We start from the raw sequence: 17,134 nt of genomic DNA, 5'->3' as shown, positions 1-17,134 counted from the left end.
TAGGGAGCTGTGCCCTCCTCACCTTGGGTACATCTCTGCTTCAGCCCCATAAGCCATCCTCCTCCTCCTCCTAAAGAGAGAAGCAAGGAAGAGGAGGTGCAGCCAGGCTGGGTGGGTGTTTTAGGTGTCAGGGGGTCTCTGCAAAGAGCAGAAACATGCTTGGGGTTGGGGGTTTCAGGGCAACCTGTAGAAACACACGATGTGCCAGTGTGGCTGGGGCTGAGCATCCCATGCAGCTGCGATTTCCATCCTCCCTGAGCACTTCCTCTGTATTAAAAATCTATGTGGGGAGCAGAGGGGTGGTCAGCTGAACGGGAGGCACATGGGATGAGACAGGTCCTGCAGATGTGGGCCACGTCCTGCTTGCCAAAGAAGCTGTAACCCTGTCCTCCCCAGCAAAGAGCAGTGATCTCTCCAAAGCTGAACTCCCTTTGCAGAAGTAAAGCCATTATGCAAGACCCAAGCCAAGACTCTGCAAAGACACCTACAAACCAGCATTCCACACCCATACTGGGGGGCTAACAGAGGTACAGGATGTGACCACCTATAGCTCATGACCATGGCCAGCTTACATTGGGAGATGCCAAACAAATCAATTCAGACTACACCACCCAGACCTTCTCTGGGGTCCCCCACCAGGACTGGGCAGTAAGTGCAGGTGGTTCCCAATTCGCCCATCAACCTTCCCATGCCTCCCAGCTCTGCCTGTGCATAATTAAATCAGAAGTGCTTCTATAGACCTCTAATGATGGTTTAGCACTGCAGCGATCCCTTAAAATCAGTCATTAGCATGCCCAGGATCTGTTCTGCACTTTGTGCTTTCTAATGACTTGGAAAAGTTAAGGAGTGATTTGTCAGAGCTGTAATCCTCCCCATGGGGCCTGCAGCATGCCACGGTGGACTCAAGTCATCTCCACACAGGGCGAGGTGTCCTGCAGCCCAGGTGGAAGCACACAGGTGATGCTCTGCCTGCCTGAGCCCAGGGCTGAGCATCCAGGATAGTGGTGCACTGGGCAAATGAAGTGCTAGTGTTGCCTACAGACTTACCCAATGACATCTTGTCATCTGCAGGACGGATCCACCTAAAAGACTGGTGCAGTCTGGAGCCTTTACTCACTCCTCCTCAGTGCAGCTGCTGGGATGAGCAGCTTGGTTCCCTGTGAGTTTGGTTCATTCCCTGCCATTCTGTCTCTCCACAGTTGCTCCTTCCCCTCCCAGGACTCACAGCACGAGGAACTGTCACTTCTCAGCACACCACTTGAGGGTGGCTCTGCCTCCTAACAGTGGGACCAGAGCAGGAGCTGATCACTGTACCTCCCCAGGGGCTGGAGGGTGACTCCCAAAATACGCTGTGGAAAGACACATGCATGTGGAGCAGCTGGGAGAGCTGCCGTGGGAAGCGGGGAAAGAGGGACACTGCAATCTGCCATTACCTGGCTGCTAAAAGGCTGCTCTCCTTCACACACTCCATGGTCAGTGAGGGAGGGGTGGGCACCACCTTCAAACCAAAGTTATCTAAAAGAGGTTCATGTGTTTAATTTTAATTTAGGGAGACCACTTCTTGGCAGTGGTTGTGGGGACAGCCTGGCAGGTGAGCCGGCCACCATCACCAGAAAAGTGCCTGCAACTGCATGGCACAGTTGTCACCCAGTAAATGCTCATGGATCGAGGAAAGGTTCATCTGCCAAACTTCAGAGCCTTTCACTTGCCTGGAGAACATTTTCTGTTGATACCAGATGTTTGTGATCACCAGATAAAAGCAGTGTGATGACAGAGGTGATAAGGGAACTGCTCTGGCCAAGCCTTGCACACCCTCCTGCATGGGCATCCTCCTGCCCTTTGACCTGTCTCATGCATCTTGTCAACTGCATTATATTCTGGGGGGAGTCAGGGATGCAGGATTATCTTCTCAGTCCCCAAAGGCAATCAACTTGCTCCCCGAACCATGAGGTATCATTGCCCTTATTATTTTAGCTTGCATAGCAGTGAGTCTTGTTAATGGTCATAAAATTATCTAGTCCTTATTTAAATCCAACAACCATCTGTATTTCAATGACCTCCTGATGGTCTCTGGCTTTGTTCCAGGTTGAAGAGGCATCAGAGGGACCAGGGAGGGGGAAAAAAGGCCATGGGAGGACTAAAGAAAAGCAACCAAAAACCACAACGAGCAACATCCAACAAAGAGAATTCAAAGTAAACCAGGGAATATTCAAGAGAACTCAATCAGTCAGCTGGGGAGCTCAAAAAAAAGACAACCTGTCATGAAGAGAAGGAAGCATCATCAGGTAAAATTAGCAACACTAATAAACTCATCAGCACTGGAGCCCGAGCCAGGAAACAGCACAAGGAAGATGAAGATGCCAGGAAACACTTGGTCCCACGTTGAGGAAGCAGGAGAAAGAAGTGACACAACCCAGAGGAACATGCTTTGGTGGAGGAATATGGTTTGGGTGGAGACCAAAGACATGGGCTGCTCCTGAGCCTTCTAGCACCAAGGAGCTGCCTTTGTGCTTCCTAACTTACATGGCAGTGTTTTCTTTTCCTTCTGGTTTGTCCTTTGTATTTGCTGTAAGGGAAAACAAGCACACAAGTAAGGCTGAAGACACGGCCACAGTGGGTGGATGGAGCAGGAACAGCTGCTGGGATTGGCTACCCAGGGCCAGGGCCTTTGTGAAGGCTTAGTGAAACCTTCATTGAGTGAAGCCTTCACATCATTTAGTGAAGGCTTTGGCCAGTGATTTCTGGGTAGAGTGCTTCTGAAGCAAAAACCTCCTGTTTCCTTTGGATGCCAGACTGCTCCTCTCTCCTTCCAAACAACACCTACGAGCCCCTGGAGCACATTAATAATCCTCCCTGCAAAGAGAAACAAGAAACAGAAAAAACCCAAAGAGCAAAGCACTGAACGTAACCAACGCTCCAGCGCCGATTCCCATCAACCTTACAGCAAACCTGAGTCATGAAATTAAAAGTAGCATCAGCATATTTCCTATCAGCTCAGGTTCCTTTTGACAGAACAGCTCAGACATTCCTTCCCTACTTTTTTTAGGCGCCTGTGTCAATGCGATACCGTCGGATGCCGTTCAGCCGCTCCTCTCAGCCTGAAAACCCAACCAACCAACCACCACCACCTTTCCTGTTGGGAAGGATGGGATTTTAATATGTTAAAAAAAGAAAAAAAAAGGACTGTGTGGAAAGAAACAGAACAAAACAAAACAAGCTTTGCTGATGATTTATTGATTCATTTCTTTACTGTCCCTCCCCCGAGCAGAGCGGGAGCCTTTGGTAGCTTTTAAGCATCATGCAACTTTCAGAATCGCTGCTACTACATCCGAGATCTCCTGTCACAGCAGGCAACTTGAATGGGATTCACACCAGCATGTAGAATAGAATAGAATAGAATAGAGTAGAGTAGAGTAGAGTAGAGTAGAGTAGAGTAGAGTAGAATAGAATAGAATAGAATAGAATAGAATAGAATAGAATAGAATAGAATAGAATAGACCAGGTTGGAAGAGACCTTCGAGATCATGGTGTCCAACCTATCATCCAACACCACCCAATCAACTAAACCATGCAGCCAAGCACCCTATCAAATCTCCTCCTAAACACCTCCAATGATGGTGACTCCACCACCTCCCCGGGCAGACCATTCCAATGGGCAGTCACTCTCTCTGTGTAGAACTTCTTCCTAACCTCCAGCCTAAACCTCCCTTGGTGCAGCTTGAGACTGTGTCCTCTTCTTCTGGTGCTGGTTGCCTGCAAGAAGAGACCAACCCCTGCCTGTCTACAACCTCCCCTAAGGTAGTTGTAGAAAGCAATAAGGTCACTCCTGAGCCTCCTCTTCTCCAGGCTAAGTAACCCCAGCTCCCTCAGTCTCTCCTCACAGGGGTTGTGTTCCAAACCCCTCAACAATTTTGTTGCCCTTCTCTGGACACGCTCTAGCAAGAACCTGCTCCATCATCCCCCAGCTACTTCACTGACCTCCTCAAGAATGTGCTGTCATTAGCTATGGTCATCTGGCATTCAACACTGTTGTCGTGTCCCCAGTGTCTTTGAACGGCTAAAAGCTGTAACAGAACCAAACCTGGCCTGGCTGTGTCGTCTCCCACTTCAAGCAGCATTGGTTGCAGGGTCCAGCATTACCTTGGTGATGTCCTGGGAAGGTTTCTGCTTCTATTCCCTGAGGGTTACTTTGACTTGTCCACCTGTCAGCACAACTTACACCATTCCCAGCTGCGTCTCAGCCTGCTGCTGTGGTCAGGAAATGCACAGGGTGGGTGCTGCTCCGTGTTTTCTTTGGTGCCTTGGACTGGGGAGAGGAGTGGGTCTCCAGCCAGAGCACTGCTGTGGCAGGGATGTGAGGAAAACCCAGCCCTTTTCCAGCCTCTGTGGTAGAGAGCTTGGGCCAGTCTGACACACAGGCTCTGGAGATGGCAACAGCTGGCCAGTGGCAGAAGATGGCTTTTCTTTCAGTTTAGAAACTATGGCTTCCTTCTCTGTCCAGCACCCTATTTCTTCCTCACCACCCATCCCCAGTTCCAATCCCATCCTCTGCTGACTAGGCACCCACCTCCAATGCAACTTCATGTTCTTCCCCCTTCTCCTTCTCTTCCTCCTACAGCATTACACAGAGAAGGTCTGTAAAAAATGTCTATGAACCTCCTCTCCTGAGTCATCCCAAAAGGGTTTCCCTAGTTCCTTCTCAGGCATCGCACACCTCCAGGACTACTCATGCAAATAACACCCAGTGATGCCAAAAGAGCCAGGAGACACAAAAGACTCCAGGTTCAGAGATTCAACCTTAAGAGAGACATGAATTTAATAATACCTGCCCTAAGGCATCTTGGCTAACCAAGAGCTCTGCTGCTTTCCAGGACCGTACGGCAGTACTTGACAGCTCTCTGTCCCTGCTGGTGTTTATATATGCATGCAGATGAAAAGGGTTGATCAGCAGAGGAGCAGGGCCCTGCAAGTCATTTGAGTGAAGGGAAGCTTCAGGCATCACTGCAAATGAGACAGTGCTCTGACACACAGTCCCCCAGCTGTGCATTAATAAATCACACTTTACAGCTTAGAGCACATAAACCCAGCGAGCGTGCACGGAGCCCCAGCCAGCGTACGCACACTTGGTAACACTCTCGCCTCTCCCTCCAACCAGCTGCAAATTTATTACTCATCTCCCAAGGTTTTCTAAAAGGATTTTCCACCAGCAGGGCTGGAGCTTTGCAAGTGATGAGCTGAAGCCAGATGGGATTTGTGTCCCCACCACGTAGGTGGGGACAGGTTGGAACAGCAGGTTGGAACCTGCTGTACCATCCATGGCAGACCAGGGTCCTTGTTTGCCCTGCTCTGGGGGGCTGCACCTGTGGAGGGGGAATATGAAGGGGGGTGAACACAGTGGCAGGGCCCCACGTAGCCCCATGTAGCTTAGCATGGAAGGAGCCATGGCTGCAAAATTTAGCATTGAAGTTACACCTCTCAGCTCCAGCAGGGCTGTGATGAGCAGTACACTGAGGCTGGCAGAGAGGGAGCTGCTGTGGCTGCAGGGTACAGCCATATGTTTGAGGCTTCATCCTGAATTTGGTGTTGAAGCTAGAAGGTGGTGAATCTCAGCTCCTCTTCCCCACGCCTAACCACATGCCTGTGCCCCACAGGTGGCTTTGCAAGGGTCACACTTCCACATGAATGCTCCCAGCCCTCCATCAGTGAGCCTGAGCACAGCTAAGCTTCCCAAAAGTCCCAGTTTGACATCAAGCCCAAGCTTGCTCATTGTGAAACAATGCAATGACATCAGCAAGAGAGGGCTGCTGCTGGTCAAAGCAGGACATGAACCTCAGCAACTTCCCAAGCCATGAGCAGGACCAGATGCTGCCCCACATCTAGCCTAGTACCCATCCTGATGACATACCACTCCCAGCTGTGCTGCTGTATTAAACTTAGCTGAACAAGCCAGTCTTGCTGGGAGAATGGGGCACAGAGCAGTAATTCATCTGCCTCCTCCCCACTGATGGTGCCTCAGAAGACTCCTGTTTTCTACCCCAGCTTACTAACCTTGCACTCTTGGGAGGCGACTTTCCAACGAGCAGAAGGTGTTCTCCCTCGTCAGTTCTCCAGCCTCATCCCTGTTTTGCTAAGATAGAGGCTTTACTGTAAACTTCCTAATGACTTCATTTCTCCTGCGAGGAGCCAGCAGAGGAATTTTGGGAGCAGGCATCGCAGCTGACATCATGGATTCATTTTCCCCATGACTGAGGAAGGCGACTCGCAGGGCCGCGCCTCGCATACGAATCAGGCAGCGTTCCCCTGGCGCAGCACTGTCAGGCAATTCATCTTCCACCACAGCTTCTTCAAGCAGAAGAGAAAATGCCAAACCTTGGCTGCTGTACTTCCCTGCAAACCTTCTGGAGAGGAGAGTTGTGGAGATGGGGGCTGCAGCCTTCACGGAGCACACATTTGTCCTTCTCTGTCTGATCGTCTGGGTCTGTGGTGGCCGTTTCCTGTGCCTGGAGGCACATCAACAGGTGCCAGAGAGACTCCAGTATGCGTGGCCAGCCTTGCAGCCAACTGTGAGCCTCTAAGTTAACTTTCCAGCCTGCATACTGCTACCTTCTCTCCATGCTTAGGAATGATGCTCCTGTTGATATCAAGAGCCAACACACAGAAATTCCTAACAAACTAACTTGGTTTACAGCCTGAACAAGACTTGCCTGGCAAAAGTGAGTTAATGGTGTCCTCTCTTCTCAAAGCAGAGCCAGCTCCAGACCATTGATGGATGATTTGTTATCATGCTTTACATGTGGAAGCACAGTGTAGATCCCCCCAAAAAGGGCCATACATCCAGTTTGGGAAGCAACACTTTATTCTAATGATAAAAGAGCTATATCCATTGTAACATAAAATGTCAGCCTTCAGGGGGTGTTCCACCCTCCCTGGAAGAGAACAGGAGGGAGATCCCCAACAAGGTGAGCAGGTACCCACAGCCTGGTGGCAGGCAGCAGTCTAAAGCCAACAGCAGTGAACTCCCTCCCCCACTTCCACAGTCCTGAGAAAACCAAGAGCCCAATAGTCTCAGTGAGGAACAAAAAGCATGGCAGTGGCATCTGAGCACACCAGATGACATGGAGATGTCAACACAGGTATAGAGTCTTCACATGGCCATTTATGTTTGTGCTTGTCTGCTGAGTGATAGTAACTGGGTAACTTGACAATAATTTCAACCCTGCTGAGTGATGAGCTGTATGCAAGAACAGGAGGTGCTGACAAAGAGCCTGCTGCTCGTGACTGGTCCTTCTCCAGGTCCCTGTCCTCAGGGACCAAGCCCTTGGCTCCCATTAGGAGAGGACAGGCAGAGGAGCAGGAAGCACCAGCCTCCTGCATGTCTTGTCTCTGCTAGGGGACAGACCTGGGGGATCCTTATGGGAAAAGCTATGGTTGGTGATTCTGTGGATCCTCAAACCAGCAGTTGCTACCATATTCCCAGAGACATGCTGGGCCACGATGAACACATTTCTCAGTTCAAAGGCTGGGACTAGGGTCTTGGCACAGGAAAGCCCAGGGATGGAGCTGGACTTGCCCTCCCACAGGAGGAAAACTATGCTTGCCAGAGGAATTGGCATGGTTTGGGAATCAGCATGAATGAGGGGAGAAGAAGGAGTTCCCTGCAAACCAGAAGCAACCCAATATTACAAATTAAGGGCAGGAAGGGAAAATTTGTCCTCACTACCTCAAATGTCCTGCCCAGGAGTGCTCCACCCCTGCCTGGAGGCTGGCAGTGGGACGCTAAGCCATGGTCTGGCGGCTGAAGAGGTCGAGGGTGAGGGCGCTGAGGAAGGCTGGGATGCTGTCCTGGCGCAGCAGGTGGAGCTCGATCAGCTCCCGGATGGTTCGCGAGAACTCGTTTTCCAGAAGCTGCATTTTCCCACCGGAGGATCCAGAGGCCTGAGGAGAGAGAAGCAGAAGCCCATGAGTACAGCAGGTGTCCACTCACCTCCCGTGGGGCAGGGAGAGCTGGTGGCATCCCCCCAGAGCCTCCTCCGGCACGGCTCTGCTGTACATCAGGGACATGTGTACCACCACGGCACAGGAGCTCGACACAGGGTGACGCTGGGCTCTTCCTGAGTTGTGCATTTCCAACATCCCTGGGCAGGACCCCTGCCTGAGCCTGCCCCAGGGACAAATGGGGCAGCAGAGAGATGAGTGATTTGACCACCCTGGAAAGAGGCTGCACCATTGGCACAGAACCAGAGTGCCCATGCAGGGGTCATCATCACTGTCACCGCTCAGGTCTTTCAAGGGTGGTGAAAGACAAGGTAAGGGCTTTCCCTCCATGAAAACACTTATCCCTGAAGTTATTTAGCTTCTGTAGGAGGAAGAAGACCTGTTCCTAATTAACACAACTCCTTCCCAATAAGCTCTGCTGATTCACTCCACATCCCTGAAGTGCTTCTGGATGTTTAAATCAGCCCAGCAGCACAGAGCTGAGAGCTCTGGAGGAATTATTCCATTGGCACTCTCATGAAAATAAGGAAACTCAACATGTGGGAAGACATTACAAATCTCCTGTAACATATAAAACAAGTGGAAAAAAGCTAAATGCAAGAGAAAGAAGGAATGCTTGAAGCCTCTCCTGCCCCTGGAGTGGCTTGTTTATTAATAAACGGAGAAAACATCACAGCACAGATGCTAATTCTTTTCCCTTCCCATTTTCCTCTTCAAAATGCTCCCACTCCTAATTGCTCTGCAGTTCCACTTCCCCTTGGAGCTGAGTTGGGGGAGTACAGGCAATGCCAGGCAAAGCACCAACCCCCCTGGAGTGGGCAGGAATGGGGCAGACCCTCACTCCAAGCAAAGGATGCCATGAGCCAGAGTGGGGAACTGCAGCATGCAAGTTAAAACATGGCTTTACCAGCTGGGAGAGAAGGGAAGCAATAACTGCTGAGAGCCCTGGGGAACCTGCTTGTTGCTGATTTCATGTTCTCAGGAGCTTGGACACATTTGATTATGAACCTTCCATGTATGTGTCACTTTGAATTGAGAAGAGCTCAAGGTACTGAGGGTGCCCCTGTCACCCCTGAGCCAGGCAGCGAATCTAAACAAGGCTCCTGCGTGGAAAAGTAAATTAGTTTTTGTTTAAATCTCCTCCACTTTGGCTTGGTTGTTTTTCAGCAACTCCAAATGATGTTCAGCGCTTTAATCTGCTGCTTACTGGAGGTACCTGACTGGCTTCTGCACATCCAACATCCCGCTGGGTGAGGCTGAAGAGGCTGAGCAGGGAAGAGGCTGAAGAGGGCAATGAAGGAGCCACTTGGAGGCACAGGGAGGGCTGTACATCAGCAATCCACAGACAGCCAGAGGCACAACGTGAAGCTAGCAGAGGGGCTGGGTGCTGTGCAAGCAGCACAGGTTTTGTTTTGCAAACCCCTTCTGGATCCAGCTGCTGGGAAGGGCTGGTTTCAGAGGAAGGTCCAAGTATTACGAACGCATCGGTTGTGTCTCCAAAGCCAGCGCTGAACTGGATTCATCTCAAACGGGAGTTCAAGCTCTGTATGAAACACACACTCGCTTCCTTCGCAGATTTAAAACACTCTTTGGGCACAGAATTAATTTTTCTAAGAATTTACAAGCAACTCCATTAATTGGTTTACTAGTTTAATTAATTAAAGCAAGTTCCTTAAGAAATTTAGCATCCCGTGCCGCGCCATTGGCTTCTGGTTTATGATCTCAGAAACGGCGCAACATAAATGTCTTGGATTTCCACTCTACTTCGAGCTCGCTGGTGAATGCTGCATTTAAGTAATTCCTTTCTCCTTTTTGTTTGTTTTTTTTTCTTTTTTTGTGAGATTAATGGGAATTTCTCTCTACTGTTCTTCATAACTGAAGTTTCCTCCTTCTGCAGAGGCAGAAGAATAATGTTCAGAGAAAGATGTGCTCCCAAGACGACCATATAGTTCCCTTTCAGTTTCATGGGACTGTGATTTCTCTTGGCTGTTGGATGGTTATGGGGGGGCAACATCTTCCCCTCTGTAGCCTCCATCTCCCCAGGAACTAAAAAAATAAATCCAAAGAACCCAAAAAGCTTCCAAACTCCAGACATCTCACCCAGCTTTCTTATGATCCTGTAACAGGAACCAGGAGAGAAGGCAGCCACTCGGAACAAAGGAAATGCTTCCTCTGCCGGGAGATGTTTCCAGGCTAACTCTGAGGCTGGATGCACTTGGAGTTCACTTCATTCCACCTCATATTGCTTTTAAACAAATATAGATTTCCCCCCCACACCCCTGTGAGTGTTTTAAAATTGCTATAGTTGTTACCTTTCTTATTATTTATTATTATTGCTCTTTTTTTTTCCCCCTTCACCCATAACGTTCATCATGTGGTATAGACTGGGATGCAGAGAGAGATTTGTGGCTTTGAGCTCAACAGCAGGACTGCCTTTGCGGTATGTGCTTTACAAATAAAGTGATTGTATGAAGTAATAGCAGTATGTTCCCATTAATTGACAGGGTTTCTTTTCAAGTGCCAGCCTGCACCCTGCCTGGTGCACCCAGTGAGGGAGTACCAGGGTGGGCTGCGTGGGAGCGGGAACGAGCAGGGGATCACGACAAGGGATGGGGAGGCAGAAGGTGAGCGGGAGTGAGGTGGAGGAGGACCTGGAGGGGATGCTCTGCTGAATGAATGCTGCAGGCCCTGGGTGTTTCACACCAGTTTGGATCAATGCAGAGCCTGCCTGTGGCACCAGCTCTAAAAAGTGGATTTATGAATGATATAAAGAATGAAATTTCACAGAATCATAGAATCATAGCATCAATAAGGTTGGAAAAGACCTCAAAGATCATCAAGTCCAACCTGTCACCCAACACCTCATAACTACTAAACCATGGCACACAGTGCCATGTCCAACCCCCTCTTGAGCACCTCCAGGGATGGGGACTCCACCACCTCCCTGGGCAGCACATTCCAATGGCTAAAAACTCTCTCTGTGAAGATCTTTCTCCTCACCTTGAGCCTAAACTTCCCCTGGCACAGCTTGAGACTGTGTCCTCTTGTTCTGGTGCTGATTGCCTGGGAGAAGAGACCAACCCCCACCTGGCTACAACCTCCCTTCAGGGAGTTGGAGAGAGCAAGAAGGTCTCCCCTGAGCCTCCTCTTTTCCAGGCTAAGCAACCCCAACTCCCTCAGCCTCTACTCATAGGGCTTGTGTTCTCTGTTCACATCACAGAGAAAGGGAAAGTGCATGGGATGTTCACTCTGAACTAAAACTGCCAGCAGGCTGTAAGTCAGAACTCGAGAACATAAATTAGAACTTTTTAATGGGACTCAGGACTGCTAAACTGCATTCACCAGCCAAATGTGCTTATAAAAACCAAACATGAAGGACTGTAGAGGACAGCAAGGCACAGGCCTCATAGAATATCAACCATTCACAGGACACATTCCATGTAGTGCAATCACCACTCACTCCAGTGATGCATCCCCAGAAATTCCAAGATGAAGGCAAAAGCCACCACAGCACATCTAGGAAGAAAATGCAAAGCTGAAGAACCTGAACAAGTGTCACTGATCCCAGGGACAGACCATGAATGGGAATGGGGCAAGACAGATCATAGCATACTGAAATCCAGCTCTAACTGCTCTGTGTCCAACACTACTGACACATCTTACTCAGAGCTACACCACTAAAGTCTGTTATTGCTTTTAAAGAGAAGCCTGAAGGAAAAAGCATCAAGATGCAGAGTCAAACCAAACACACAGGACCAAAGGAAAATCTGAGCCTGTGACTACCCTCACTGGCCCTGCAGTCATGCACAGAGGAGTCAGTGCAAGAGGGGACCACCACCACACTTCACTCCCTCCACCTTTCTCCACTGGGCTGAATGAGCCAGCCACGTGCAGCACTTCACCAGAGACACAAATATTCCCCTCACACCCTCAGCTTCCCCCAGCACAGAGCAGCCCAGGATGCTGAAGCTATGTACTATGAGAGCACCATCTCACAGGTGCTCGTGAGGAAGACCTATATTGGTTTCTTCTAATTCATGGGGAAAAAAAAACCTGCCTGGCTCACTAAACTACTGAGATTCAGGTCTGTTATGTTTTATTCAGACCTCAAATACTTGCAGAAGGAAAGATTCCAGCTTGCTTGCCAGTTCAGTCTGATTTAAGGCCTGTTGGGACCTTTTCTAGGAAAGCAATGGAAATCAATCACTGCCCCAGCGCTGCACGCTCGGCTCTGCTGCTGGGGGGATGTGGCTCCTGCCATGGATTTGGAGGCTGACACCCTGTTTTTCTCCTTGCAGGCTGTGCTGCCCCACAGAGCAATCAGATCAGCAGTCAGATTTCACTATACTGTAAAACACAAAAAGACAGATCTAGTTACCACATGGCAATGTAAGCTTGCAGCAGCCCCTGGATCTGCTCAGAGAAAGGAGATGTTAGTGCAATTGTTTTTCCACAAGAATCAAGATCAGCTGCTGCCTTGCCAGAAGGAAACATCATAAATCTTCCTCTTAGCCCTGGAAACTGGTAAATTATTCAAGGCTTTATAGTTTAGATATACATATAGAAGTATCTCAAATAACTACTAGAGTGATAGAAAAGTGAGTTCTTCTCTCCAACAGGGACCATCTCAGCAAGGAGCAGGCAACACAGAGGAAGCTGAGGAGCAACAGGCATTCCCAAATGTCCCTGCTTGGGGATGCATCTGTAGCTGGCCAGACTGGGCTGGTAATGCTGCAATGAATGGGCCATAAAGGAGGCTTTCTCAGCTGCTGTTGCTTCAACATAACACATACAGGGCTTCTGACTGCACTGAGTCTGCTGAGATGGGTCTTTACCCACATGCTGCTGTGGCACAAAACCCCTCCCCGAAAGACAAGTCCTAGCATTTTACTTCGCTGCTTGTTCCACTAGCTGAGAGGTCAGAAGTGTGGCAGTGTCTCCTTTGGTCATTTACAAGCTACCTTATCATTTTGAAGTGCACTCTGAATTAATACTTTTTGTTGTTGTTTTTTACTTTTCTTGTATGCCCTTTTCCTCTCCTCTCTCATATTTTGGTAGCTAAAACCAACAGATGCTCTCACTCTGGCTACCAAAGTGCCATCAGCTATAAACTGTCAGGCACTGTGACTGTAATGGAAAGGAGGCTCCTTGAGAAATACAGGTTCAGCTTAAGACACAATGTCCTGTAGGTCTTCAGACTCTGGAGTAAGATTGACAAAAAGGTTGGCTGTAGACCCAAGGAGAACGTGGACATGGAGATGCAGCATCATGGAAGACATGGGGCAGAAATGCAGAGAAAGGGAGAAGAGGCTTCAGCATTCAGTACAACTTGAGATTTCAGCACCAAGTGGAGATAGTCTAACACTGATTTCAACATTGAGAAAGCCTTTGGGGATGTGATCCAGGAGGATCCATGAAGGACACCTGTTCTTGCATCTTCCAACAAACACACACACCAAGTGCTGGAGGTGGAGCTCCTGAATGCATTTTGTCAAGCTGAAATCAGCAATAGTGAAGCTCTGTGCTTGGCACAGTGGGCAAGAGAGTTGTGTCTCAGCTTGGGAATCCCAGTTCAAACACTTCTGTAGCACAAGGAAGGATGAAGTCTAGGACTTTGGCATGGCTGCCAGAGCAGCTTTTCACCCCTTGGCACAGTCCAAGCCTTTTCTTTGCAGCTGCTGCTTGGCCATGTTCTGTAGTAGACGAGACTTCTCAAGGCTAAGATGTATTAGGGGTCAAAACAAGCAAGTGAAACATCGCCCAGTGACATTTACCCAGTGAATGTATCGTGGAGGCACCATCTCATCTGCAGTGCTCCTTCCATAAATCACTGTCCCTGCTGTGTCCCTGTGCACAACTGCTTTGAATACACACAGCAAACAGCCCTGCATGTGCCACGGGAAGGGGCACCATGGCTTCACAGCCCAGACTCTGCACAGAGCTTCTTCCTCTTCCATTCAGGCCCACATGCTGCTCTGACATTATGGGCCATGTTGTGGTCATATTCTTCTCTCTCTGCCCCAGCTCTCACTGCCATTTGTCTTTGTGGTGTTCCCAAGCCACCATGAAGCCTGCTGTGCTGTCTGCTCCAGTGTGGGTTATGCACATCTCCCCACCACATCGATCCCTTTGGCAATTCGCCTCCAGCATTTGAATCACTCAGATCTCCTCTTCATAGAGGGCAGTCCCCCTGCCTTCCCAACACCCTCCCTGCATTAGAAGTCCTCAGGATCAGCTGCATCATCTGGTCACCTCCTGAAACCTCTGCAGCACTATCACTGTGTGTGCCACAGGGCTTCTGCCAAAGCCTTGGGCACACTGGTGGTGCTGACAGCCCCTTGCTTCCCTGACACCTTCCCTGAAGCACCCATTGCCTACCTCAGCACCCATTAATGCACATAAACCCTGTCACAGCCCTAGAAACCTATGTGAAAATGTCTTTTAAGAAGCTGCTGACTCTGACCTTTAAAGAAGAAAATCCTTTTGTTTCTGCCTCTTGCTTTGGATGCTGAGATTTTTCTAAATGTCAAAGGCCACGTGTGGCTGTTGAGGGGGAGAAGCACCAATGCCAGAAGGGCTGGAACCCTTTCCCTGGGTCTGCTAAATCCCCACTGTGGCTCACTTCAGACTGGCATATGCACACATGGCACCCCACCAAGCTCACAGCCCACCAAAAACCTGGAGGGAAAGGTTATGTGTGTGCGTGGAAACTGCCTCCTGAAGTTCTAACAACCCAAACACGAGGTTTTGAGATTTAATTGCTCAAACTTGGCTCTCTTGGGTGATGATATCATTATCAATATCCCCCAATTGAGTTACGCCTCACCAATCAATCTCTCCTAAGCATCACGCACTGCTCAAATACCAGGTCCCCAGGTAGTCACTAAATCACTTTAATTAGAGGCTGTTCATTTAAAATTAGAGAAGTATTAAAAAACAAAACCAAAAAAAAACCCACCCAAATTGTACCACATAATGTGCTTACAGCTGGAAATATTTATGAGGTTATTTAGCAAAGTCTTGACTGGTTTCCTCCTTCTGTTTTTCCGTGCTAATGGTGGGTTTCAGCTGGCCCGACAGGATGCCTGCCCAAGGTAGCTCGTGCAGGAGGTGCAGCTCTTCATCAGTCAAGTCATCTGCCTTTCACAAATGAGCATTCCTTGTCTGCAGGCAAAGTTTTCCCCTCCTTTTAATATCCTCTTTGTAACCCCAAAGAGGAAGAACACTTCTTTATAATAATTGCTTCTTGCCAAGACCCCTGACCTCGGTGTCGCCAGCTTGCTAAATAAAGTGAATTTATGAGGCAGAGAGGGATGGATGCCTGTAAAGAGCCTTCCAGGAAACGTAATGAAAAAGCTGCTTTTAGCTGCTGAGCGGAGAAAAGCAAGCACCTGGCAGTGCCAAGAAGAAAATTGAAAGCTGGGGTGGGATAAGTGGGAAACAGCTCGGCGTGCACTGAGATTTATAGCAAACATTTCCTTTCTCTTTCTTATTATTCAACACTGAGATGAACCACGACCCCACAACGTCTTTCACTCAGGGGGTCAGCTCATGCACTTCCATCTTAATCAGAAACACGACCCAGGCACTACGCACATGAGTGACGGAACTGATGGGGCCCTGGATGCTGCACCAGCTCGGCAGCAGACACACGGAGCAGGGTGCGTTGCACAGCAGTGAGTTTCTCCCTACAGCTGCATGTTTTGATCTGTGTGAGTTCTCCTGCACCTGTGAAAAATAGAACATGTGGGGGTAAAAAAAAGAGCAGGGACATGTTCTGAAGTGCCTTCACCCTCAATGGGGAAAAATGGTTGGTGTTAATCCTGGAGGACAGTGCTGTGCAGGGCAAGTCAGCATCTTCTCTCAAAAGGTTTCTCCTACAGGTTAATGCCCTTTCGACTGTCAAATGTGATGCCATAAAAATGAGATCAAAGGCCTTAAAATAAAGGAAGCATAGTTTTTGATTCACACTATTACTATTTTATATCTGAATATTCCTATAGAGCTTTTCATCCTGGAAGACAGGTCTTTGAACTGCTGTGATTTCACCTATCAGAGAGGAGCAACCCCTGGGGTAAAATGTGACAGCTGTTATCAGGGTGCATTAATGTTACTCCACAGTTCAGGACAGACAGAGACAAATATATCCAATTGAAACTGTAGGTTTGAAGAACTGCTGCTCGGTGTGGATTAATATCCATGCATTTTCCAAGAGTGCTTTGAGAGTTTTAAAGGACAGGTACTGAAACTCAAATTCCCTGTCTCATGTGGAAGATGCATTCAGCCTCCCACCATTACTCTGCAAATTCAACATCAGCATTGTCAAATAAGGAAGGTGGCAACACAAAAAGATTCACCCACAGCATCTAGTTTTGCATCCACAGATTCTGACAGGGATCTCCAAACCAACTATCAAGGAGAGTCACATGGCTCAGGTGATACCTAGGACTGGTTCAGCTGAATACCAGTCTGGTGAGAGTAAATCACGGCTGCCTGTTAGAACAGAACAGAACAGAACAGAACAGAACAGAACAGAACAGAATAGAATAGAATAGAATAGATAATAAACCAGGTTGGAAGAGAACTTCGAGATCATTGTGTCCAACCCATCATCCAACACCATCTAATCAACTAAACCATGGCACCAAGCACCCCATCCAGTCTCTTCCTAAACACCTCCAGTGATGGTGACTCCACCACCTTCCCGGGCAGTACATTTCAATGGCCAATCACTCTCTCTATGAAGAATTTCTTCCCAACATCCAGTCTAAACCTCCCCTGGTGCAGCTTGAGACTGTGTCCTCTTGTTATGGTGCTGCTTGCCTGGGAGAAGAGACCAACCCCCACCTGGCTACAACCTCCCTTCAGGGAGTTGGAGAGGGCAAGAAGGTCTCCCCTGAGCCTCCTCTTCTCCAGGCTAAGCAATCCCAGCTCCCTCAGCCTCTACTCATAGGGCTTGTGTTCTCTGTTCACATCACAGAGAAAGGAAAAGTGCATGGGATGTTCACTCTGAACTAAAACTGCCAGCAAGCTATAAGTCAGAACTTGAGAACATAAATTAGAACTTTTTAACAGGATTCAGGACTGCTAAACTGCATTCATCAGCCAAATGTGCTTACAAAAATCAACCATGAAAGAC

General features: G+C 48.8%; 1 protein-coding gene across 2 annotated transcripts in view; it reads right to left on the bottom strand.

The window, feature by feature from the left end:
• Window positions 1-6,823: 6,823 nt before the first annotated feature.
• Window positions 6,824-17,134, bottom strand: part of MAD1L1 (mitotic arrest deficient 1 like 1) — a 413,753-nt gene continuing 403,442 nt past the window's right edge. For both annotated transcript variants that reach the window (XM_054180345.1, XM_054180346.1), the window contains exon 18: window positions 6,824-7,935. In XM_054180345.1, coding sequence (XP_054036320.1) covers window positions 7,777-7,935 — 159 coding nt within the window. In that variant the 3' untranslated portion in view covers window positions 6,824-7,776. The remainder of the gene's footprint in view (window positions 7,936-17,134) is intronic.

The sequence above is a fragment of the Dryobates pubescens genome, chromosome 4 (assembly GCF_014839835.1).
Source record: "Dryobates pubescens isolate bDryPub1 chromosome 4, bDryPub1.pri, whole genome shotgun sequence".
NCBI lineage: Eukaryota > Metazoa > Chordata > Aves > Piciformes > Picidae > Dryobates > Dryobates pubescens.
This window is presented reverse-complemented; position numbering and strand designations above follow the sequence as displayed.